General features: G+C 39.5%; 2 protein-coding genes across 2 annotated transcripts; one reads left to right on the top strand and one right to left on the bottom strand.

Moving 5' to 3' along the window:
* LOC110380005 (hornerin) lies at window positions 1-9,330 on the top strand. The gene is made up of 4 exons (XM_049836664.2): window positions 1-156; window positions 324-1,519; window positions 7,651-7,792; window positions 7,959-9,330. Exons 1-4 carry the CDS (start codon window positions 87-89, stop codon window positions 9,155-9,157), a joined length of 2,607 nt encoding a protein of 868 aa, XP_049692621.2. The 5' UTR covers window positions 1-86; the 3' UTR covers window positions 9,158-9,330.
* LOC110380004 (probable peroxisomal acyl-coenzyme A oxidase 1) lies at window positions 9,320-25,653 on the bottom strand. Its single transcript, XM_064043491.1, has 13 exons — window positions 25,335-25,653; window positions 24,265-24,424; window positions 23,589-23,757; window positions 22,717-22,840; window positions 21,928-22,172; window positions 21,477-21,637; window positions 20,972-21,134; window positions 20,396-20,586; window positions 18,581-18,727; window positions 18,108-18,213; window positions 15,272-15,424; window positions 9,691-9,807; window positions 9,320-9,581 (listed from the first exon to the last, which is right to left on the bottom strand). The coding sequence occupies exons 1-13, from the start codon at window positions 25,453-25,455 to the stop codon at window positions 9,438-9,440; spliced, it is 2,001 nt and encodes a 666-aa protein (XP_063899561.1). The 5' UTR covers window positions 25,456-25,653; the 3' UTR covers window positions 9,320-9,437.
* Between the last annotated feature and the right edge of the window lie 448 nt (window positions 25,654-26,101).

Here is a 26,101-nt window from a genome sequence, read left to right as displayed (position 1 = left end):
TTCTTAGTATATAAGCGCGGAGAAATTCTCTCACCGTATCCAGTCAGCCGTGTCCTCTGAGCGGTCGAGATCTGAGCATTGTAAACATGGCGACCAAGTTTGTAGTAGCTGTGGCGATGTTGGCCTTGTGCCGCGCCAACCCCGTCCTCATAAACGGTGAGTCAGCCACACCAACTTCATAGACGCAGCCGCGAAATTAGATCACCCAATTTTCCCTCATTACATTATCAATTTCCAAATCCAGTGAAATATAATCACAGAGCAGTATCGTTATCCACCTCACATCGTCTTCAAAGTGATACTGATGTTCCCATTGTCCGCAGGTGTAGAATACCGTGACGGACGCGCCTACTCCATCGGGCAGGCGAGCAGCTACGGCAGCGGCGTGAGCACCGCACAAGCCAACGCCAACGGCAACGCGGCGCAGGCGTTCGGCAGCTCGAGCGGCGGCGCGGGGCTGGCGCGCAACGGCTACGTGTACCCCGGACAGGCCATCGCACAGGCGCAGACCTACGACGCGCCGCCCTTCCCCGACACCGCCGCGTATGGCGGCGCCAAGGCCGTCGCGCAGGCGCACAACGGCGCCTACTACCCCGTGCCCGCGCCCGCCGCCGTCATCACTTACCAGCAGAACTTCGAGGTGCCCGCTGAGGTGGCCTCCCTGTCCTCCGCCCAGTCCAACGGCGACGGCATCGCCCAGTCCTCCGCCAACACCCAGGGCGGCATCGGCAACTACGTGACCTCCTCCAACGCCAAGACCCAGGGCTCCGGCTCCGCCGACTCCAACGCGCGCTCCGGCTACGGCTCCACCAGCACCTCCGCCAAGACTCAGGGCCAGGGCTCCGCCGAGTCCTCCGCGCAGACCAACGGCGCCGCCGGCATCGTGTACCCCGCCGTCCCCGCCGTGCAAGCCGACGAGCCCGCAGCCGTCATCGACGCCAAGTCTCCTCTCTTCTACACCCAATACGTCCCGACCCCCGTCCAGGGCATCGCCTCCTCCAACGCTAACGTGATCGGCTCCGGCAACGCCGCCTCCTCGGCTAAGATCGGCCACGCCGCCGGCAGGACCATCTCCTGGCGCTTCGGCACCCTGTACGACAGCCCCGCCTCCGCCCAGGCCCAGGCCAACACTCACTCCGGCTACGGCGCCGCCAGGTCTGCCGCCAACACCCACGGCTACGGCTCCGCCAACGCCAACGCTGACGTGAACGGCTACGGCTCCGCCAAGTCCGTCGCCGACAGCCACGCGGCCGGCGGCGTCGCCCAGTCGACCGCCAACTCGCACGGCGCCGGCGTCGCCAAGGCCGCCGCCAACGTGAACGCCGCCGGGTACGGGCTCGCGCGCTCGGACCTGCAGGGCCAGTACTACGGCGGCTCCCGCAGCTCCGCCAACGCGCACACGCACGGCTACGGCAGCGCCGCCTCCTCCGCCAGGACTCACGGCGCCGCGCTCAGGGTCACCAACTCTCAGGCCAACTCCTCCGGCTTCGGATCCGCACAGGCCAACGCTGTGTCTGTGTGAGTGAGTCAGCGAGCACCGCACAGCAACCACATCACGACGACTACTCAACACGAACAAACTTGTCTTGATGTATTTGCGAGGTGCAACCAGTGCATTTATTAGTTTATTGTTATTTATTTATTTCGACTGTCTCTTTACAATTTCGTCCTAAAAAATGACGTTAAAATAAATATGAAAAACAGAAAATGACTAAATAACGTTTTTATTTTTCCTAAACCCTATTTATGTAAACGCATCATTATGATCCTGTCGCCAATTCTGTTGCCATCGCCCCGTCTTCTCTACATATGAAAAATAGCCTGAACAGGTAACAAATGGATCAATAAAGTCTTTCGTAGCAGATGAATGATCGCATCTATGATCAGCCAAATTACCTACTATTTAGAGAGAACGAGCAGCAAAAAAATTCTCACAGAAACACCATGGAATCCTACAGTGGGTATTGGGGTTTTCAGAGGCAGATTAAGCCATTCAGCCATTGCAGTATGAGTCTTTATAATGTGTAGTGCACATATTGAAATAAAGGAAACCTTTGTTTCATTTTATCGACGGAAAAATAAACATGCATAAAATGCACATTGTAAAGACTCACAAAATACACAATAATACAAGGCACATATATGTTCATACATAATTCAAAATTAATATTGCTTACTGTTATTAAATATGTATAAAAATCCGGATGTGTGCTATCTATCAATAATATAATTTAAAATAATTTTGCAAATTGATTTTTATTAGCTTCGCGATCAGTGATGACAGGTCAGTAATGCTCACCCTCACAGCTTGTTCTATAAAGAATTAATGAGTTTTTGCAGTGACCAGTCTTGGATTTGTGCTGACATAGAGAAGCTGGGGGTGGACAGTGATACCTACACTTTTATAAGTGATGTTTATGGAAGTAGGACATGGTTGGATCACCTTCTGGTGTCAGTGTCAGCTTGGCATACTGTAAAAGGTGTTGATGTTTCCGAAGATCTTTATGTTTCGGATCATCTACCCATTTGTGTTGAATGTAATTTAGAAGTAGTTAGGCCAAAGTTTCAGAGTCGAGGTTACTGTCGGAACTCTGTATTATGGGGAGAAAGAACAAAGTCAGAATCGCAAGATTACCATAACTTTTGTAATAGTAAGCTGCGAGACGTTAATTTTCCCCATGAGTTTGAGAGTTGCGGTAGGGGCTCATGCGGCTTGGCCGAGCATAAAGTTGTTCTGGACAGATTGTATGATCAAATTGTTGGAATACTATGTGCGGCGGCTAGGCAGTCCAAACCGGCACGGGAGGGGGCACCGAGGCGGGGTAGGCGCGTTTGTGGGTGGAACAAATATGTTAAAGACGCTCACAGAGAGGCTAGGTTTAGCTTTCAAACCTGGACACAAAACAATCGTCCCTCTTCAGGTCCTATCTATGATGAAATGTGTGAGAAGCGAAAATCTTTTAAAGTAAGACTGAAATATTGTCAGAATAACGAGGAACAGCTTATTATGGATAGGTTAGCTGAACAGCGAGTTACGAAAACTTTGGTAAATTTTGGAAGTCCACTAAAAGTTGGATGCGAAGACGGGTCTCCCTGTGACTGTGGGAGGGTGTCTGAACCCGGAGATATAGCAAATATGTTTAAAGAACATTTTAAAGTTCAATCCCCACTCGGTCCCTCATCCCTGGTGAGCGATTCTGGGCCCGGCAGTCATGAAGGAGATCTCCGATAATTTTCTCAGCTAAACAAGTTAGCAAAGTTATCAATAGTATGAGCCGAGGGAAATCTCCAGGACATGACGGGCTCAGCATCGAACACCTGAAGCACGCAGGTATCCATCTGCCGAGAGTTCTGTCTATGTTCTTCACAATGTGTATTAGTCATGCATACTTGCCTGCTGATCTAATGAAGACCATTGTGGTTCCCATTGTGAAGAACAAAACAGGTGACATCTCGGACAAATGTAACTACCGTCCTATTTCTCTCGCTACAATAATAGCAAAGGTGTTGGACGGTGTGCTTGATTCTTATTTAAGTGATTATATACATCTTCAAGACGCACAGTTCGGGTTTCGACCCGGACTATCAACCGAAAGTGCAATCTTAAGTCTCAAGCATACGGTTCAATATTACGTAGATCGCAAGACGCCGGTATACGCTTGTTTCCTTGATCTCTCCAGGGCATTCGATCTTGTCTCGTATGATGTGCTCTGGGGGAAGATGAGAGACAGAGGTATACCGGTAGATATATGTCGAATTTTCCAGTATTGGTATGGTAACCAAACCAATCAGGTGAAATGGGACGGTACACTCTCTGAGCCGTATGGGTTGGAGTGTGGGGTGAGACAGGGAGGTCTGACATCCCCCCTGCTCTTCAACCTATATGTAGATGACCTCATAGCGGAACTCAGCAGCATGCGTGTCGGATGCAGCGTTGGTGGAGTTAGAATTAACAACATTAGCTATGCAGATGATATGGTGCTGCTGGGTCCGTCAGCAGGGGCAATCAGAGAGTTACTTAACGTGTGTGAAACCTACGCTGCTGCACATGGTTTAATTTATAATGTTAAAAAATGTGAATGCATGGTCTTTAAGGTCGGTGGCAGGAGCCGTGAGGATGGACCTGATCTATATATTAACGGATCAAAAATAAAAAGGGTATCAACTTTTAAATACCTTGGTCATTTTCTTGCTGACGACCTTAAAGACGATGCAGATATTGAGAGGAGCGGAGGGCTCTAGCGGTCCGAAGTAATATGCTGGCCCGTAGATTTGCTCGGTGTACTGACTTAGTGAAAATCACACTTTTCAAGGCGTATTGCCAGAGTATGTACACGGGCAATCTATGGGTCAGTTACACTAAAAGATCGCTGGATGTGCTGCGCATCCAGTATAATAATGCTTTCAGGATGCTCTTGAGACTGCCTCGGTACTGTAGTGCCTCAGAGATGTTTGTGCGAGCTCGCACTGATGGCTTCCACGCTATCTTGCGCAAAAAAACGGCATCGCTTCTGAGGAGAGTGAGAGACAGTTGCAACAGCATCCTGAGAACAGTAGGTGAGAGCTATAGCTCTCCAATCATGAGACAGTTTGTGCAAAGGGTGATGGGTACTAACACTAGATAATAAGTTTTCTGTTATAGGTATGTTTTACTAACACTCTATGGATTATTTTTTATCCGAAATAAAAGTATTATTATTATAAATGTATGTCTCTTCCAGACCTCGGGACTATAGAGTCCCGGATTTTTGGGAGGCGAACGTGGGGCCGAAGCCAACACGCTGAAGCCCTTTTGAGACAACTTTAATGAAATGGTGACACAAAACCGACGATTATCCCTGTATACACTATAGAAATGTACCCAAGGACAATCCCCGGTTCTGTGCTAAACTATTGCTAACTATGGATGAAAACTACTTGGGCTATTGTGATGGGATGTTAGTGGACTAGGAATGGGAAGACTATGGGAACTATGGCACCTGCCGATAACAATGTAATAAATACACGTAAAAATGGCAGGTGGAGACTCGCCAACTCACTTACTGGGCCCCCGGGAATCAGTCACTGAAAAGCAACAAGAGGGCAACAGGTACATGAGCGGCTGAGAAGGGTGAGGATACCTCGGCGGACTTTAAACGCAGATCACGCGCTTTATTATTATTATTATTAATACAATACCTATTGAGAAAGCTCGTTTAGGTAGCTACAAATTAATGGCAAAAATATCAAACCGCGGTTCCATAAAAACTCGTATTTATAAATCAATAAAAGTTTATCTAAACATTTATCTAAGATGCGCGGGTTAGGTATACTATATTTTTTAATCGCACATTTTAGCTCATTTTAAAATCTTATCTTAATCATTATCTTACATTATTTAAATTTTTAATTATTTATCCATAGATTAGATCGATCTAGTTAGAAAGAACGTGCCTTGTGAGATGACGGCAAGTAGAAGAGTAAGGGAGGACCTAACCTGCTGCGTCGACCTCAAATAAAATTGGGATAAGGGCAGGAGGGTGACGATGCATATGATTAATCCATACATATTTGCTATGGAAGCCGCTTTAACTTTAGCGTTGAAGTGGTAGGTATTTGAACTCTTTATGCAAAATAGGTTTACCTAAATCGAGTGCCACTGAAAGTCGAAGTCAAGAAGTTCAGTAAGAGTACCCGCATACTGCAGACTGTACAGTACAGTTTTTTTTTTTATTGTGAATTCAATCAAATATTTCAGTACCTAGGTCTGATACCGGCCAAGTCCCTGATCTTTGAATTGTCTGAATACTATAAATTCATCTCCATACTAATTTATGAGCCCAAATAAACTATGCTATCGGCCGACTAAAAGTTTGCAGTGTGCGTCTACTTTAAGACAATTGGTTGTCCTTTAATTTGTTTTTAGTCCTGATAGTTTGTTATTACATTCAATTTTTTTTTATCTAGATTAGTATCAATTATAATTATTATTTTCTTACAAAATGTAGGTATTACACCAATTTATTTAAATATACGGCGCAAAACCATCATTCGAAAACTACCGCTGTCCTATGTATATGTAGGTGTACAAGTGTACCGTGCTACGCGCTCGCCGTAGCATGCAATCTCGTAGCACCTTTTTGTAGTACAGAAGACGCTTCTCGAGTATTTTCATGATGATAGATAACAATAACGTCAATATTTTTAATTACATATTTATACAAAATACACAATTATTTATACTATACTGATTTACCAGTTTCCAGAGGGAACTAGTTCCTACATCTGAATAAAAAGTAGCCTGTTTGTTATTCTGATGTATAAGCTGAGATATCACTTTCTTGCACGTTGAAACATGCATGCATTGCATGTTGATTGAACACTCTTATTTTACAATTCTGTGGATTAGAACTAAATATCAATCTAAAAATGTCTATATTTACAGAACAGAATTAATGTTGTTAAACATATTTATCTTACTTTGATATAACATCATCAAACATCTATCCAGTTATGAAGCTTTAACTGTTTTTTTGCCAATTCATAAAACAACAGAAAATCAATTGTGTCTCGCGTATATCCGCGCGCCTACATGCAACGTTAAGCTTATGAAGATTTTAATATGAGGACCAAACTCCCATGATAAAATAGTGTGTAGAAGTAACATATGACAATATCAAAGACTCTCATAATATGATAAGTAATAAGGTACGGAATAACCCAAAATATTTTATTTCCTGTTACCAATGTAACCCAAAAAGACATCATTGGACATTTATCAAAATCAGGTCCATGGTTTTTTAAGGCGTTTTTTTGCGCAATTTGTGTCACTACATGATATTATGATGAGATACCATGATATAAAAATAGTACTATTTTTATGAACAAACATAATGAAAAAGATTCTGGTAGCCGACTCCTACATAGTTGGGAAAAGGCTCGGGAGATCATGACATAGGTAATGAATAAGATTCCAAAATGATTCATAATTTTTTTAAATAGAATTTTGTTTACTTTCTGTCGCGTAGGGAGTTCTTTTACGTCCTTCAATATGGCACGGATGAAAATCAACACCTTGTAGATGGTCATATCTTACCTTAACATAATAAAATGTTTAAGAAATTGTTAGGAGTCTGGGTTAAACTTGAAAAGTATTATAAACAAATAAGTAAGCGGCTACCTACCGCTATTCATTACATCTGTGACTTCAGCTTAATTAATAATTTATTTGCGTAAATATGACAAATCGATTCTTTCATAGATGACAAAATGCCCAGGCTTAATGTCGTTATTAATAGCCTTATTAAGCGACTTTTTCTATTAAATCTTTAATCATCTGGAGTAAATGGAAGCTACGTTAAATAAAACATTTTTGAAATCAATTTGTATCTATTATGAACTATAATCTCGCAACTTATAATGATATCACCAATAAACCACTCGTGCATAATACACCGAGTTTGAACACGCTAGAGGTCGATGCACCGTGTAATGTGTACCTAAACGACGCTAATGTACTAATAAAATGTTCCTTAATTAATAAAATCACATAGATATCGACGCGTCACAGATCGCTAGCATCACATAATTTATGAGTATCAGTTTGTAGGTGAAGTTCGTAGGTATGGCTCCGCTGCGCCGGAGTGGTGGCACTAGTTTCTTAGTATATAAGCGCGGAGAAATTCTCTCACCGTATCCAGTCAGCCGTGTCCTCTGAGCGGTCGAGATCTGAGCATTGTAAACATGGTGACCAAGTTTGTAGTAGCTGTGGCGATGTTGGCCTTGTGCCGCGCCAACCCCGTCCTCATAAACGGTGAGTCAGCCACACCAACTTGATAGACGCAGCCACAAATTAGATCACCCAATTTTCCCTCATTACATTATCAATTTACAAATCCAGTGCAATATAATCACAGAGCAGTATTGTTATCCACCTCACATGTCTTTAAAGTTGATACTGATGTTCCCATTGTCCGCAGGTGTAGAATACCGTGACGGACGCGCCTACTCCATCGGGCAGGCGAGCAGCTACGGCGGCGACGTGAGCACCGCGCAAGCCAACGCCAACGGCAACGCGGCGCAGGCGTTCGGCAGCTCGAGCGGCGGCGCGGGGCTGGCGCGCAACGGCTACGTGTACCCCGGACAGGCCATCGCACAGGCGCAGACCTACGACGCGCCGCCCTTCCCCGACACCGCCGCGTATGGCGGCGCCAAAGCCGTCGCGCAGGCGCACAACGGCGCCTACTACCCCGTGCCCGCGCCTGCTGCCGTCATCACCTACCAGCAGAACTTCGAGGTGCCCGCTGAGGTGGCCTCCCTGTCCTCCGCCCAGTCCAACGGCGACGGCATCGCCCAGTCCTCCGCCAACACCCAGGGCGGCATCGGCAACTACGTGACCTCCTCCAACGCCAAGACCCAGGGCTCCGGCTCCGCCGACTCCAACGCGCGCTCCGGCTACGGCTCCACCAGCACCTCCGCCAAGACTCAGGGCCAGGGCTCCGCCGAGTCCTCCGCGCAGACAAACAGCGCCGCCGGCATCGTGTACCCCGCCGTCCCCGCCGTGCAAGCTGACGAGCCCGCAGCCGTCATCGACGCCAAGTCTCCCCTCTTCTACACCCAATACGTCGCCACCCCCGTCCAGGGCATCGCGTCATCCAACGCTAACGTGATCGGCTCCGGCAACGCCGCCTCCTCAGCTAAGATCGGCCACGCCGCCGGCCGGACCATCTCCTGGCGCTTCGGCACCCTGTACGACAGCCCCGCCTCCGCCCAGGCCCAGGCCAACACTCACTCCGGCTACGGCGCCGCCAGGTCTGCCGCCAACACCCACGGCTACGGCTCCGCCAACGCAAACGCTGACGTGAACGGCTACGGCTCCGCCAAGTCAGTCGCCGACAGCCACGCGGCCGGCGGCGTCGCCCAGTCGACCGCCAACTCGCACGGCGCCGGCGTCGCCAAGGCCGCCGCCAACGTGAACGCCGCCGGGTACGGGCTCGCGCGCTCGGACCTGCAGGGCCAGTACTACGGCGGCTCCCGCAGCTCCGCCAACGCGCACACGCACGGCTACGGCAGCGCCGCCTCCTCCGCCAGGACTCACGGCGCCGCGCTCAGGGTCACCAACTCTCAGGCCAACTCCTCCGGCTTCGGATCCGCACAGGCCAACGCTGTGTCTGTGTGAGTGAGTCAGCGAGCACCGCACAGCAACCACATCACGACGACTACTCAACACGAACAAAACTTGTCTTGATGTATTTGCGAGGTGCAACCATTGCATTTATTAGTCATTATTAAATTATGTATTTATTTTATGAAAGAAAATCATTTTTGAATATAACAAAACTTTGAAAATGACATGCTGATTTATTTATTTCTACCAACAACCACTTATTTACATGTAGTACATGATTTCAAAGTTGATACAATGCTTCATAAAAATAATGTTATCACAAAAACTATCATCACAGTTTCCCCTGCATGAAAGGCTTGAGGTATTTGTGGAAGCTCTGGTTGACGGGCTCCGCGTTGAGCGGACTCTTCAGCGCTTCCTCCATCAGACGCTCGTACACGCGACCGTCGTATGCTCCCAGGGTGGAGTTCAGAATCTAAAAATATAACCAGAAGAGTTGTTGATCAACAGCAAATAAACAATTTAGGTATACTTAAAACTATTCAAAACAAATGACAGCAGGTGTCCTTATTGTTCAAACTGACCTGATCACTAAAATCGAATGCGTCTACAAGTCCCACAGCATTCGGCCGGATCCTCCCCAGTAAGTCTTCGTATGTGCTCTGCAGCTCACGAATATCATTTTCAGAGATCGATGTGTACTGAAAAAGGGTAGAAGTTATGTAATATCAACTTATTCCTGAAGAGCATTTGAAGTCATTCCCTCAAATGTAAATGGAACCACGAATTATTATTATTACCCCAAAAAATATTAAAATAAATAAGGTACACATATCTATAATTCAAAGATACGTTGGTTTCTTATAAATAAAGCTATTTTTCATAACACTTAAAAAACATTCTGTCCTTTACAAATAAAAATCTGTTGATGCTATAAATTAATGGACAAGCTAAGAAGATACTAATAGGGTAGATAATTAAATCAACTCATTTGACACTTATTAATTTATTAACTTCATGTACAAAAAACCCCTAATTTTATACAAAAAGTTCAAGTCATGTTATGAACTTTTGACCCAATAAATATGTTAATAAGACGAGACGGTGTGTTCGGTGTTAAACCATTACTTCATGTCAAGCCTAACAGTTACTATGGTCATGTTAACGTTTGCATGAAAAAATGCAATAAAAACTAACTTCACATGTCTTAGGTACATGTGCAAATGTTTATTTGAAGGCGCTTACGGATTTGAAATCTTTCAGTTCAGCCCATTCATTGAGGAAGGGAGGGTATATGGTACTCTTTATAAGGACACGTGAAGTACTTCCCACGGGACGCGGGTGAAACCACTGGCGTAAGCTAGTTTATCACGAATCTAACTACTCCTCCCCGTTTTTAAGACAAGCCACTATGCTAAGTTTTTTTTTTTTTTGCTTAGCGACTATGCTGTAACGGAGATTATAAATATGCCGTAACGGAGTTATAAATAGCTGTTTTGCTAAAAATATGTAGTGATTAAAACGCCTATGCGTAGGCGGAAATTCCTATAATCTCCAACTTTTTCACTAATTTAAGCTCCTCATTGGGAAATACCAATTAATAGGTATTTTCTTCTTAGCAGGTGGGATGCAGGGATGCAGGATTAATCACCCCACAAGCCCTAGTGTAGCGACCCCAACATAGTTGGGAATAAGGCTCGGAGGATGAAGCCCTAGTGTCTGAGTTTTCTCAAATCCGTCTGACGGCCTCTGACATGTAACTAACTACCTCTATAACATTGACTGCTACTGAGTAGCATTTGGAGACTCCAATTTTACGTACCTTCCAGGTACAGGGGTGTGAGACCCCCAATTGAGACTCCGGGCTGCTTTGTGAAAATCGATTTGGGCCCGACCCAGGACGCGAACTCACGATCATTGCAACCCACGCGGCAGTTTAAATAATAGAAATACTTATCAACTCTCGCATAGGAATATTCCTACACAAAAAATACGTAGGCTCAAATCCCATCTATTATTAAGCCTTGCGATTTTTTATCAAATTTGTCACCTGCTCAAACTAAAACAAATGACTCCTTTCACTTTTTGCTCTGTACCTCAAACAACTGTTGTTCACGCAGACCCAGTTGATCAGAATGATCGATATTGATATATTAGGAGTCGGTCAGATGGATGGGTTTTTGTTGCAAGTCCGTGTATTGACCCCGAAACTGATTAACTGTATCCTAGACCTTTTGATGGTAAGGTTATTTGTATATAGAGAGTTATCGGTTTGTTTATTTGTTCATGTAAGTAATGAAGAGTTTCCTAGAGGTTGAAAGCTACCAAAAATAAGATATGGTCAATTGGTCATGTATATTAAAGGGAGTCCGTAGACGAACTGGCATGGTACGTTGTGTCGGTCTCCTAAGATCGTAGGATAGTCTTTGATAGGATAGAACCATTCAATAAAGTGGAAATGGGATTCTGAATGGAAGGTGGAATTCTAGATCGAACAATTATCTTTATTATTACTGGATTTATTCCTCAATTACTGCCCTGTGTTGTTTAAAAACCATATTATTACCCACTTCATGACACTCGATCTACGCAAATAAGTTAAGGAAAACCAGTGCCATATTAGTTTACCTGGCAGAGAACGCCTAAGGCGTTAAGTCTGCCGTTGTAGGTACAATGTGCAAAAAGTATTTTAAATAAATAAATATTATAAGCATCGCCGCGTCACCTAACATAGCCAACTGGACCATAATAAACTGGTAATCAACGCCATAACCATTGTTGATAGATAAGCAAGCCATTTACAGTTGCGTGCAAAAAACGCCTTTGTCAGTTAACAGCATCATAATAGACTTTATATGTGTTAAGTGGTTATTACATTTTGACACCTCAATGAATAGAAGAGTCTATAAGCCGTTAAAATAGTGTAGGTCGGACGAGGTATGAAATTCTTCAGTCCTGCTTAATTATATACCTACATGGAAAGTTTTTAAGGGTGACGTAGGAATATTAGTATTCGTATGTACCTCTATAAAATGGTCAGAAATATGATCAGATAGATACAGAATAGCTAACATTAAGTAAGATGTTTATAAGTTAAGTAAGAAGAGAAGAAAATATTTTCTAATAAAAATAAGTAGGTATATTAAAAAAAAATAGTTTTGTGTTCACCATAAATTGTAATTATCACATAACTCATAAGCAACATTATCTTTAAATTTTAAAATAAACACTGAGCTAAACTACGACCATTATTAATTTGCATAATTTATTCAATTTAAATATTATTTGTCACAACACAAGAAACCAAAAATCTCTAATGAAAATCTATCTCTTATTTAGAAATATAAGATTAACAACCCTTTAATATTCGGGTACAAAAAACATGTTCAGATTAAAATTAATTTGTTTTAATTATCTTCACACATAATTTAATATGTATGATTTATGGCTTGTGATCGAAATAATGTTAATCGATTCTTATATAAAATCGAGCTTGATTTTTATGACAAAAATAAGGAGTTGGAACAAAACGAAAGCAATAAAATCGAGAAATGTTAACTACATCCGATAGCGAAGTTGAAAATGGTTTTATTTAGCGTCGTAAAATATAACATAAATTATGTGAAGGAAGTTAATGAGAATCGGAGCATTGGACTCGACAGGACGCATGGCATAGTCCTTGGAATTCCTTCGTGATGAACTTTGGATTGACAAACTGTATTAAGCCATAATGACAAAAGCACCGGTTCTTTTACCAGAATGCCCCAGAAAGTTATTTTTCTGTTAGAATGGCATGCAATAACAATTAACGAAAATCAGATAATTTATGATGTGGGAAAAGCTCAACTTTTCACAAAATTTTCTTACTTTTGGTGGGAAATCATCAAATGACCCCTACCCCTGCGGGTGGAGCGTGAGGGAGTGTCAGACTCTTACTGACTACAACCCACCATGTTCCTTCTTAAGCCCTTAATGTACCAGTGCCGCGGCAACTTTTCGAACAATCCCGCAGCCCGGGCAGGCTTTAGTCTTGATGGGCCCCACTTATGATAGCTTCATATCACAGCCACACTAAGTGTAGCTTTTACTTAGTACCTTTTCTACTTATTATAATCAACAAACTATAAATTAAAAAATGCAACAAATTGTATCAGACACTATAATCAGAGGTCACATAAATTATTCACGCAGATTTTTCTCCACCATGTTTTATTGTGTCCAATATCCATAAATTTCTCCAAACGTATAATTTATTAGAAAACTAGTTATATTCCACATTTAGATCATTCGTGACACCTGGTTAGAAACTTGAAAAGTGGTTGTTTTGCAAAAATATAGAGATCGTTTTAATAAATTGTTGGTTACTCCGACAAAACGAAGTTTTTAATTAATTTTGCAAAGTTATCAAAATGCAGGAATGACGTTCTGTTTTAAATAAAGATGTCATTTAGTTATTATTAACTTTAATTTTACTCGTGGCTTCTGTGCATTAATATTGAGATAAAAACTGGATACCAGTCACAGCTAATAAACTATCTCTCTGCAAAAAACGTGATGATAGATTCAGAGCTTTTTCGTAAAACTAACTAGTTTTATCATCATACTTTCCCATCTTGGTAATTTTAGATAAAATATTTCCCATTATGTACCTATGCACCTAATGTACTAATCTTCAAATACCTTCGTTTAGTTTTTGCCCCGTTAGATAAGGCATGCTCACTGCATCATTCTTCATAATTCGTACAACTGTCACTCTTGGTCCATACATCGTTTAGTTTGAAACTTTTTGCACTCGTAATTTTGCGGTCTAATATCGATTTAAACTATAGAGATTATGTCTAGCTAATCAAGTTTAAGTAAGCGGTATCTTTAAAGTATTTAAAATAAACCAAAATATTTGCAACAACGGTAAAAAAATAACAGTAAGCATGACAATAAGGAAATGCATAAAGAATTCCCACAAGTCACACCTTCTATGCATATTTTTTTATTTAGGTAATATCTGCCAATCTTTTTCCCTTATACGGTATTCGTCAAACGGTACGCGAGGCTACCTTAACTTGCATTAAACCTGCACAATGGTATAAAGTATGTTTTTTATGATAGCAAGAAGGATTGCAGTCAACGCCGACATTTTTTCAAGAAACACTTAAAAAATTATGTGCCGGGAACTCCGTGAAAGGTACTAAAAAAATCTAAATCACGTCTTTCATCTTTGCTAATTTTGTAAATGTGAAATTAACTGACTGACTGACAAGCTATTACCTAAATTCTTAAGTAGAAGAGTTGATATCCATGCATTGATGACTTGATATTGATCATAGAACAATCTCTAATTGGGTTTATGGCAAAATTTTGATTGGATAGAAGACCGCTGAAATTACATTTACATTTAAACATGTCTTTGATCCTAAAATATGGACTTTAGAAGACTAGCGCTTGAGCAGATACTATAATTATCAAAGCTACATTTTTGCATCCAATAAAAATAAAGACATAAAATGTCCGCCCCACAGACAATAAATATATGTTTTTGTCTTGACCGTGCAAGGAGTTTTTACACCACATTATTTAACTGTACTGGTGCAGATAATCAAAGTTATTGTTGGACGCTATTATTTTGGCGTGATCCAGTTATGTTTGAGATTTATCTTTATTATCTAACAGTACGATATAATTGCTATTAGGTTGTACATATTTATGTCAAGTGTAGATGCTGTGATAATAATTGGGATCAGTAGACTATAGATTGGAGATAAAGCCGTTTGGACGAGTACGCAGTTTTTTCATTGTTTATTTTTAATCATTGTATTGTACGGTTTATTACCATTACTCAGAAGATGGTACCGGATGTTAGTTAAATTAGTATTTTTTTAACATACATATATTCCCAAAATAAATATTATGCATATGCCTTACTTATTGTTGATCTACAATTTGGTGTTTCATATGCTTTATATTCTCACGTTATCATTTTTGCAACCATAAATATCAACTTGGCTTTTAAAATACAAATATATGCAAATAATTCGTATTTTAATTAATCCAAAGATGCAAAAACTCTCAGAAATCTTTTTCAAAATCAAAATTTGTTTTGCCTTATCGCTTTGATACGATTATATCTTACTTCAAGATTCTCTTGGTACGTTTAAAGAATTTTCTTACCAGTAATAGGTCTCCAAGTTTCTCTAGGGTCCAGTAGATGGCATATAGCTGCACCAGCTCATTGAGCAGTCTTCTCAAAGGCTCTGATAGAGACCCTGTCGTCCTGTCTACTTCGGCTTTGTATGTAGATAGGATGAATGCTCGGCAGTGGGCCTAGGTCATAAAATGTAGGTATTAACTTAAGGAGAAGAATAACTCAGAAGTTTTTTTCTAATATAACCTAATGTTTTCCAAAACACGTTATTTTATTTCGTTCATAAAGGACGATTAATTTGTCACAAACAGTGGATCATTTTTCTTCACTTTATTGAACAGCTTAAAAAAAAGCGGTGGGTCCAGCGTCTACATATCATTTATTACCTATAATATGGCATATGGCTAAATTTATTAAAAATCAATGACCGTATCTCCCAAAAACCATCAAAATATTAATTGTTAAAAAAACACCCATTTTTCAGCCACGCCCCTAATCAAAACGATATCTTAATTATAATCCTAACAAATGCAAAAACTTACATAGTTCAATTAAAAAACATTCAATATTAGTTTCGACTGCATATCTATTGATTAATGTAGACAATTTAATAGAAGGAGCAACCGTGTTTTAATCTAATATTTTTATTAATACCGTTACATATATTAATATGGACACAAGCCTATTAACTTAGGAAATCCATTAGCGCCAAGCAACTTCGCGTGTTTAGACCATACTTAATTATAATTTTATCAAACTGTTTTTATGAGGTTTTTGTCAAAGAATATTAGTGTTAATTAGTACAGTTTGTTTTTATACTTCCTGCCTTATCTTGTTGCTATGGCCCGAATTTGTTTATATGAGGATTCTGAGGTCGTGAACTTTATGTTATTTTTGCCGGTCAAAGCTTTTAACATGGTTGTCTACAATTTCGCCTGGTTATTTCTGTATTTATTAAGCCATATATCTTTTGTGGTAATTTATTATAACTAGATTAGTGGAATGCAAAAATATCGATCTCGGAATTTAATCACGATTTATTTATAAAATGACACTTTCGGAGTTTTTGTGTAATTTTCAACACATTTCATTCACGGACTAATGTACTAAAATACTCTCAAATTAAAGCCTATTTAAGAGCGTATACGTCAACCGCGCGCCATTTGGCCTAAAATGGTACTTTTCAAACCACTGTTTCTCAGTAACTACTTATCCTATAACTATGTTATTTTTTAATAACGCAAGGTAATTTCACTGTCTATATAGTTAATTGAACATAAATTTCAATTTGTGTAGTTTAAATACTTAAAACCCCTATAACGTAACAGATGTTTTATAAAATTCCCGTTCAGCGTCTATTTCGAAGCTTAAATTCATGTGAAAACAGTGGCAAATCTAATCATATTTATTTTTTTACTCATAGACGAAATCCCCATGCCTATAGTTAGTTGAAAACATTTTTTGATTTAGGTCTCTATCTTTCAGAAAAAAATATTTTAACAATGTGAAAAATTGTGAATTTCAAATGCTTTTTTTACCTATCTATCTTACTTAATTTAATATAACAATTATTTACTATAGTAATATAACTCTTTCTTTAAAACATAAACTTTATATTATAATTTAATCTCTCGTTTTTATTTTTTTATAAATTATTTAAAAACTACTATAAAACGCTGCACGCGAGTCAACTCAAACCAGACCGCCGCAAGGCTTCACAGAGAGAGGACGTGTCGCTCCGTCACATCGCGTAGGGTGAATAACCTCTGCCGTGGATACCGAGAATAGAGTACATTTCAAGCGCGACCAACAAATCTTGATACATTACTATTTTATTTAAAGCTCAATTTTGAAGCATATTTTTTTTATCGATTGAGTTGAAATTTTGTTTGAATGTTCAGTTTTAATGACAATGTATGATTCTATATCCAATATGGAGAAAAAAATGTTTTTAATGCATTCCTACGATATGGGTATCAAATGAAAGGGCTTGCTATGAATAACTCGAAAAAAAATGTGTCGCGAGTCTAAATCCAATATGGCGGACTCCTTATGCTAGAAATCACTTATTGCAGATGTCTGTTACCAATCGAGCTATATTTTTTTTTTTTTTCATTTTGGATGTACCCAAATTTTGACTTTTGATCTCGAATAACTTTTGAAGCATATAGGATAGATAACTTAAAACTTTATTTGCAATGGTAAACCCAAGCTCTTCACCAATATTTGGCTTTCCGGCAATTGTTGTTATTTGACCACAATTTTTCGGTCTGGATGGACTGGACCATTCATATAAACAATCAGTTTTTCAAATCGGTCCAAGCGTCTTTGAGAAATCGAGAACAATCACAAAACAATCTAATTGAAACCTCCTCCTTTCTTTTTTTGAAATCGGTTAAAATACAGAAACTCTTAACATTGTCATTAATCATCAGTCGACTATTTAGTACTGTTGAAAATTGTATGTAATATACAGAAAGTCCTCAAAACCAAGGTTTTCATAGGTGCCCGATTTTTTTGCAAAAGAGTGTAAGTATTAACGACTTATTTTCATGCTTTTATATTTTAGACATCCATAGACTTACACTATTTTCCCGCTATTAACTATTTACTAAATAATATATTTTTTGTTCTACCAATTTCACTCGAAAGGATCAAAATGGTTTGTGTGACTATACGTGAAGTATGATAGGCACGCACACAGCCGCGACGCTAGTCTGCGCGGTTTTTTGCGTTGAATTACCTAAAGTTGACATCGCGCGCCGAGCGTACACGCTCTTAACACTTGAATTATTTTTTTGTAGAAGTGTTTTTTTATTTTTTACTTTTAATTATAAGGGAAAATTAAATAATAAAAATTACCTCAGAAGCTGCCACCAGTTGTACTGAAGACATGTTCCACGCGTCTTCAGGACCGAGACCTCGTTTGATATATTTCTTCATACTAGCTACTGCTGATGCTACTTTACTACAAGCACAGTAAGTAAATGATGTAACTAGGTACTGTGAAATCTTGAAAAGGATCTAATATGAATGAAATAGAATTGGTAAAAAAGAATCAAGTAGGTACACATGAAAAAGTAACTAGTTATCCAGGATCATCTTTGCCAAAAGTAGATCTACTCATTTGGTAATTCAGCAGTATTGATAACTAACAGACAAAGGGCGACTTCCACGTAAAGACTGGTCTCGTGGTAGTAATATAAGAGGATATTTAAGTGTGAGTTTATCTAGGTAGTGTAAATCTTGAAGCCAGAATAAACTGTAAGTAAATTCAGGAAAAGCTTCTACTCCATAGATTACTACATACTCTTTAGATTACTACATTGTCTTACCCAGTAGCGACTCTTCGGAAGCCTCTGATAATTCCATCGACGGAGTTGTCCCATTTCTGTTTCCTGTCGATCTTTTCTGATAGATAAGACATTGTTGGGCTTAAGGGTTTACCTGCTGCAGCTTGCTCCCATGCTTTCACTAAGGACCTGAAAGAAGAAACCTATAAATAGGCATTGGCATTGGCTTTTCCATAATATTCGTGCCTTGGAATATGAATAGAGAATTTTATGTCAGTATTATTGTCAGTTGATATAAACCTCTACCATCATTTTTATCACACCTATCGTACTTGGTCTAAGTTAATCATACAAAATAATTTCTTTTTTCTTCTCGAACATGATTTTGGGATGTCTCGCCAAGTCACCATCTATGAAACCTAGCATTTAGCGAAAAAATCCAATAAAGATAACTCATCCTTTTAGAACGACATGCACTTCCAAAACTGATGATTAACATAATTGATCGAGTTTTTAACGACCTAACATATAATAATAACGTCGTATCTTGAACCAGGATCTCAAATCGAAAACTGATAAGGCAACTCTTAAAAATCGATATAAAAATATCGATGATATAGAAAAAAAACTGAATGGATTCAAACATAATATTGAATCCAATACAACACTTAATCAAAGTCGCCATAAATGTTATGAATCCGTTAGCCACTTTAGAGCAACCGCACTCTGCAAACTTTTAGTTGGACGATAGTATGTTTGGCCTCATTAATCAGTATGAAGATGAATAGTAGCACGCACATTACAAAGATCAGGCAATCAGCCGGTATCAAAATCAAAATCAAAAGTCATTTATTCAAAGTAGGCTGAAAATCAGCACTTTTTGAACGTCAAATCTACAAAAGACAGCCCCCAAAACGCCCGCCCTTCACCACTTCCTATGTGTTTTTGCTGGGAAGAAGAAAAGGTGGAACAAACTCCCCAGCAACACAATTCTGTCTGTATGGTTTGAAGAACCGTATACAAAAATCAGATTAATGAATGCCATATTATTCGAAGATGATGAAAAGGGGAGGTCAGGATCCTCAGCATTGAGGAATTACGACGCAAGGAGGGAGGAATAACCCGTTTACTGAAAATTTTAATTGGAATCAAGATATTATTATTCTATTAAAAAAAATTGTCAACCATGAGGTCAACTAACTTCCGACTTTTTAGTCTGCAGTGTGCTGTGGTACTCTTAATGTTAGCCTAAAAATGAATCATCTTCCTATTGCAATAATATTCACAATTTATTATGTCGCTCATTTTTGTTATCAAAAGCTCACGTTTTTAGTAATCCAATGAATCATGTGCCATGATGAGTTTATTAAACTGTTCTTCATATATTTTGACCTCTCCCGCCTGCCTATTTATTTTCTGTTTGCTTTATTTTGCATTTTTAATCGAATTAATTCTCACCAATTTGTTATAGGTCGATGACTTTAGATCTCACATTAATCTTATTCCAAATTATCTTCAAATGGACGCTATTTAAATATATTATATTTGATACTAATTGTGTCTCATACATCATCAGCCTGTGTCAGTTCATATCAAGCAGACAGTTTATTTCAGATTTACTAACTAAAAATGCATTTATGTGACGCCCCTATGTAGGTAATATGGGTTCATGTTTCACCAACAATGACTTAACTTTTGGTATCAAAAATAAAGTCAAGAGTTAGTTAAGGGGAGATTTTAAGCTTAGAATCAATAACTTAGTATCGGTATGCGGTATTGCAGCATATTTTTTTATGAAAACTTTGCCTCACATGAGGAATTTCTCCCGTGTCATGGGAAAAGGGTTTTTTACATTACCTGGCAGTCTGCAACATGAGCACAGTATTCTCTCCCTCATAGGTGACGGCTGCAGTGACCAGCCCATATATCTGAGGAAGGTTGGAGGACAGCATGTAGCCGTGACCGCCGCATGAGGTCCGACAGCGCTCTGTCATGGCCGATGTGTCCCAGGATGTCACTGCTTTTAAGCAGCAAGCTATGGCGTGAAGCTGCGAAGATTAAAGTACATTTTTGTGTCTTAGGTACGTTACTATTGCAGATTTGACTTTCAACGGTTATTACTAAAAGTTATAAAGGTACCCGGTTGGCTAGGTAGCTGGGTTGAGGAGGTCAGATTGAGATAAGTAGTCGCTCCTTGTAAGATACTGTTACTCAGCTGCCTCCGTATGGACTGGAAGCCAACCCCAAAATAGCTGGGAAAAGGCTAGGCTGATGATTTCTTTCGAAATGTTAAGAGGAGATAATTATTTCATTTCGTAGATCTACTGCAGTTTCTTCTACTTCTTGTAATTTTAGTCTATGTTTTTGTAAAGATCACTGAGTGTTTTTATAAAGAAGTATTGAAGCAAAATAATTTTTTGTAATCCATCTTACCTCAGGCAGTTCATCCATATTCCCTTTCTCCAGGTCAGCAGTGACCTTGTAATACATTCTTGTGAGCCACTTAGCCGTCAGACTGAAAGCGTGGCTCGAGGCTATGGCGATGAACAGCTTATGCTGTTGGGTTACGAAGTCCAGGATTTGAGGCTCTCCAGCACTGGGGGTTTAAGAAAGAGGTTTTAATGGAGACTAGAGACTAGGATATATTTTGTGTTACGCAAAGTGAGTTTTCTTTTACAAGATAAATATGTTTTGATTTCAATCCAAAGACCAAATCGTACACAACGTTTTCAACTCTGGGGAAATCAAATGAGTAGGTATTAAGGTTCTTCATCATGTACACCAAATATTTAAACTAGCTAGCTTTTGTTAGCTACCTACTTATTTGCTAAAAGCAATTATACACAACTTACACCTATACAGCAAAAAACAATACATCAAGAAGTCTAAAATTATAAATGTAGGTCCTATTAATAAAAATACTGCATTGAATACTTACTCAGGCTTCAGTTCAGATTGTCTCCTGACAGCAGAGTATCTGACAGCTATAGTGACAGCTCTAGCGAGCTGATTAGCCATGCCGTTGACGATCACTACTCGCACGTACACCATTGTGCCGTATGTTAGTTTGCTGTTTGGAGACTTTCTGAATGTGCCATCCTGTAGAGAGGAATTTTAAAGATTCATCAAGTATAATACCTACTTGCTAGAAGGCTAGAAAGGATTACATTATTTATCTGAATTATCATGTCATTATTTGACACAGAACAGAGACTGTGGGCTATCGTACATGGTATTTTTATGCGTAAACTTTTCAGCAGCAACCTGACTGAGGTGACTTTAACATAACCGGTAGAATGAATACAATAAACGAAATTTTGTCTTTGCCAAACTAAGAAATAAATTTTGTGTCGGCTAAATTAAAGGTAAAAAACAGCCTTTAATATTACCTTCAAAACCTGAGCATTCTTCATCAGCATCCTATTCCTGGGTATCCTATGGTTCTCAAAGCCAAGGAATCCATTATTAACCGTATTAAAGCCAAGTTTAGCTCCAATCTCTCCGAGTTTGATGCCTGGGAGTGGCATGTGGGTTTCTTCGTCTCTCAATTGGATAATGAAAGGCTGGATACCACAGCTTTTGCCTTGGCTGTATAGGTGAGCCATTACTACGCAGTAGTTAGCAGTGTGGGCCACTGGAACGAAGGTATGTGGTTACTGCTTGTATGCCGCTTATTGTAGAACAATAGAGAATCAATGGTGTCTCGGGTATACAAAGAATTAAGGCATTTATTTCCCAAAAGAAGAATATTCCTTCACGTAATTAGTGAAACGTACATTTTTAAATATAGGTAGTAAAAAATAGGATATATAGGAGATATAGGAGGATACCTAGATAAACAATCAAAAGTGTTTACGCAGCAGGTGATCATTTTGCAGGTCATCAAAAGAAATAATACCTAGTCATTCGCTACGATTCGCTATCGGATCCTATGCACTTGCCATGTTGAATTTCATGCATTCATAATATTACGTAAAATATGCATGATTTAGTACTCTTTATATCTTTTGGTAACTTATCATATAGCTGAATTCCTTCGTGCATTCTATTTTTAATGCAGTAATTAATTCGTTCTCCTTGAGCAATTGTACTCCATTACAAGTTTATTATGCCTATACAACCTCAGCAATTTCTACGATCTATATCTATTCTACTGGAAAATGAATAAGTTTACTTACAACTTCCTGGCCACCATTTATAAGAGGTTAGGGTTGGACTGTGCATCACAAACTCCTCAGTCTTAGGGTCGTATGTAGCAGTTGTTTCCAAACCACGGATAAATGTGCCGTGACCAAGTTCCGTCTGAAAATAAATGGGTGTCACTACGATTATGGCTTTCTGAAATATTCTCATAATTAAGGTGAAATAGTTTTAGTTTCCAAATAAACTGTGGTTTAGAGTTAAGTTTATTTTCTTTATTTGTTCTCTTTTCTTTTATGGTCTCTGCACACAGCGGGCGCGGCGCGGCGGGACGGGACGGCGACGCGACACAATGTACTAGACCGTCGCGTCGCGTCGCGCCGAGCGGGACGGCTCTGTGTGATGTCGTCCGTAATATCTAGTACATTACAACTGCTCAGCGTCGCGTCGCCGTCCCGTCCCGTCGCGCCGCGCCCGCTGTGTGCAGAGACCATTAGTTATTCCCAGTTTAAAATCTGATAGAATAAAACCATTACTCAGGTTTCAGTTGTCTACCTGTTGTAGATGGATGTGTGGTGTTACAAGAACGGATAAAGTGAGGAATGATTACATTAGAGGAAGTCTGAAAGTAGCGCCAGTAACAGAAAAGATGAGAAGTTGAAGATTGTCATGGTATGGGCGTGTAATGAGGAGGGATGATACGCATGCAACAAAGTGTGTGCTAAGTATGAATGTAGATGGATGGAGAGGAAGAGAAAGACCTAAGAAAAGATGGATGGATTGCCTGAATGGTGATATGAATAGGAAGTGTCAGCATGACGAGTGACAAGGGAAAATGGAAGAAAATTACATATTGCGCCGACCCCACGTTAAATTGGGGACAGGGCAGGAGAAAGAAGAAGTTGTCTACCTGTGCATAAGTGCCAATGATCTCCATCTTACTGGCTCTGTTCATCCAGTACTTCTTCTGTTCTTCGTCAGCGTGGCCCAATATAGCTGGTATGAACATAGCTACGTGTAGAGTAAATGGGGAGTTGTCTTTGAAAACTGCTGAAGGTAGGAGGCTGCGGTATGTGGTACTGAAAGAGGAATTAAGGAAGTATGATAAGATGACGTATTTATACTTCCGTCGATAGAGGACTGCTAGAAATACACGTCAGTCAGATTTAATGTAGGTACCTATAGCAATGTTATGAAGCTGAAGAGTTGGTTTTGTTATTAATTGAACATATCTGAGGAGCTACTGAACCGATTTGAAAAATTGGTTCTAGGTTGTGATATCACATCTATCAAGGATGGTTAAAGGTTACTTTTTATCCAGATGTGCAGTTTAGTGCTTGACACTGAATAAGTAATTTTAGTCAGTTTGTGTACAGCATATTAGACATTAATCTTATTTCGTCCTTATCCATTTTATTTCATGTTTACCTAAGCTTTCTCTAGGTAATCATCATCCACCTGCCATTTTCCCAATTTTATTGGGTTCGGCTCCATGCATTATCGTTCCTACAGTAAGATTGTTAACTGATCTAGTTCGAGTGAATCTATCCTCATTAACTTAATTGACTTCTACAGTGTCTACTTACTTAGCTCTCTCCTGTTCAGATAGGTTGGGATCTTCAGCATCTTTCATAGCCTTATAGAACAGAACTGCTTTACGTACGGCATTCTCATACTTCTCTTTATGACTAAGGAATTCTTCAGGAACATTGTCAATGAGACCTTTAGTACTTAGGACTTTACGCTCTGTAATAATAGAATTCATTTTTGATTGAGACTTTATTTTTTGGTTAGGTTAGACTATACGCTTAAATTGTAAGAAGGCGCCTGGTATACAAATTTTGTTGAGTAGTTGTTCTAGTGCAAAATATTGCTTAAGTTAAAGCATAGTTTACACAAAGCCAACCACAACCGTCGCTGGTTTGGCATTTCTCTCATGCTGAGCTTACACGAAGCCAGAACAGCTGGCCCAGTCCTGCGGAGGTCACTGGCTAGAAAAATAGACGGGAGCTGCATTTTAGTGCTTGAAAAACTGAGGCAAATACTAAGCCTAATATTTTTTTAATCATGTTTTTTGGATACCTATATAAAACTCATGATTTCAGAATTATGAAATCATTCATTTATATTGCATGAAAGTTGTTAATTACTACCAAGGTTCTTTACAATAACATCTACGCAATTATAACACTCGGTATGTACGTTTTATATTATAAAGATTTTCCTCATTTTCATGTAGCTGTGCATTTGTTTGAAGTTAGATTCATTATAATTAAAACAACTAACTCTTATTTGGACCTTGAACTGTAGTAGGTACCTAACATCATTATCACTTACATAATAAATTAAAGATATGACCGATAGTTACTGCAATTTGTTATCTGTTTACAATTATTCAGATTATCATACCACCTAGTAGGTAGGTAAAGTAAATCTACAATTTTAACAAGATAAACTTCGTTCACAAAAAGACTTAACTTTCGTTTATCCATGTTTTTTTTTTTTTAATCTTGTATCTATTGTATCCAATAATAATACAAAATTCATCAACATACACATATATTATGTACCCATATAAGTAGGTATCTATTGTTACTATCACACTCACTCACACATCCTTAACTTGCGTTTTACTCTGTAAATAAAGCGTACTTACCCAATTTCCTCCGATTTTCAGTCGCTTTTGCACCTCCATCCAAGTAATTAGTAAGTTCTTCAACATTAAATTCACATTTCTTCCTTTCTGACAGCAAATCTTCGTTCACTTTCGCGCCCATGTTTACAAACTTCTTACCAAGTAGGTAAATTACGAGTCTATTATTGTCTGTGGTGGGGCGACGATTGAGTTAACACCTCGGTACAAAATGGCGCGCGTGTTATCAACGTTCAAATAAAAAGATAATAAAATTAAATTGTTGTTGTTATTCTTATCCGATGGTAATAAACTATTTGCAGGGGTATTGAGTTGATTATAAAACTATTTATCGCGTAGCTAATTCTCTAGATAAGACTTTATAAGAACAATGGAAATCGTTTTTTATCCGACTGCGGGACTCAAAGTATAGGTACTCAGTACCTATCTGTACAAAGATGTGACTACTTTTTGTGTGTAATATTTGTCTTTATTTAAACAATGTACCTGAATAACCTTCCAAAATAAAGACCGTTCTTTTACCTAAATGTCGTGTCATCAGTCAGTACCTACGTCCTACAAATTGTGGTTGACTATGTCCTAACACATATTTAGCAATTTTCGATGTTTTTATGTCACCAATACACACATGTACACATTAATTTGTATTGTTTGTTAAGATTATACTTTTTTCCTTCGAAGTTTTTAAAGATTTCTTAAAAAGGAGATGGCCAAATTTTCATAGAAAAAAAACCCAGAATCGACAGCAACGAAATGGGTACCAATGGGTT

This window comes from Helicoverpa armigera, chromosome 3 (genome assembly GCF_030705265.1).
Source record: "Helicoverpa armigera isolate CAAS_96S chromosome 3, ASM3070526v1, whole genome shotgun sequence".
NCBI lineage: Eukaryota > Metazoa > Arthropoda > Insecta > Lepidoptera > Noctuidae > Helicoverpa > Helicoverpa armigera.
The sequence above is the reverse complement of the archived record's forward strand: the minus strand, read 5'-3'. Positions and strand labels throughout refer to the sequence as shown.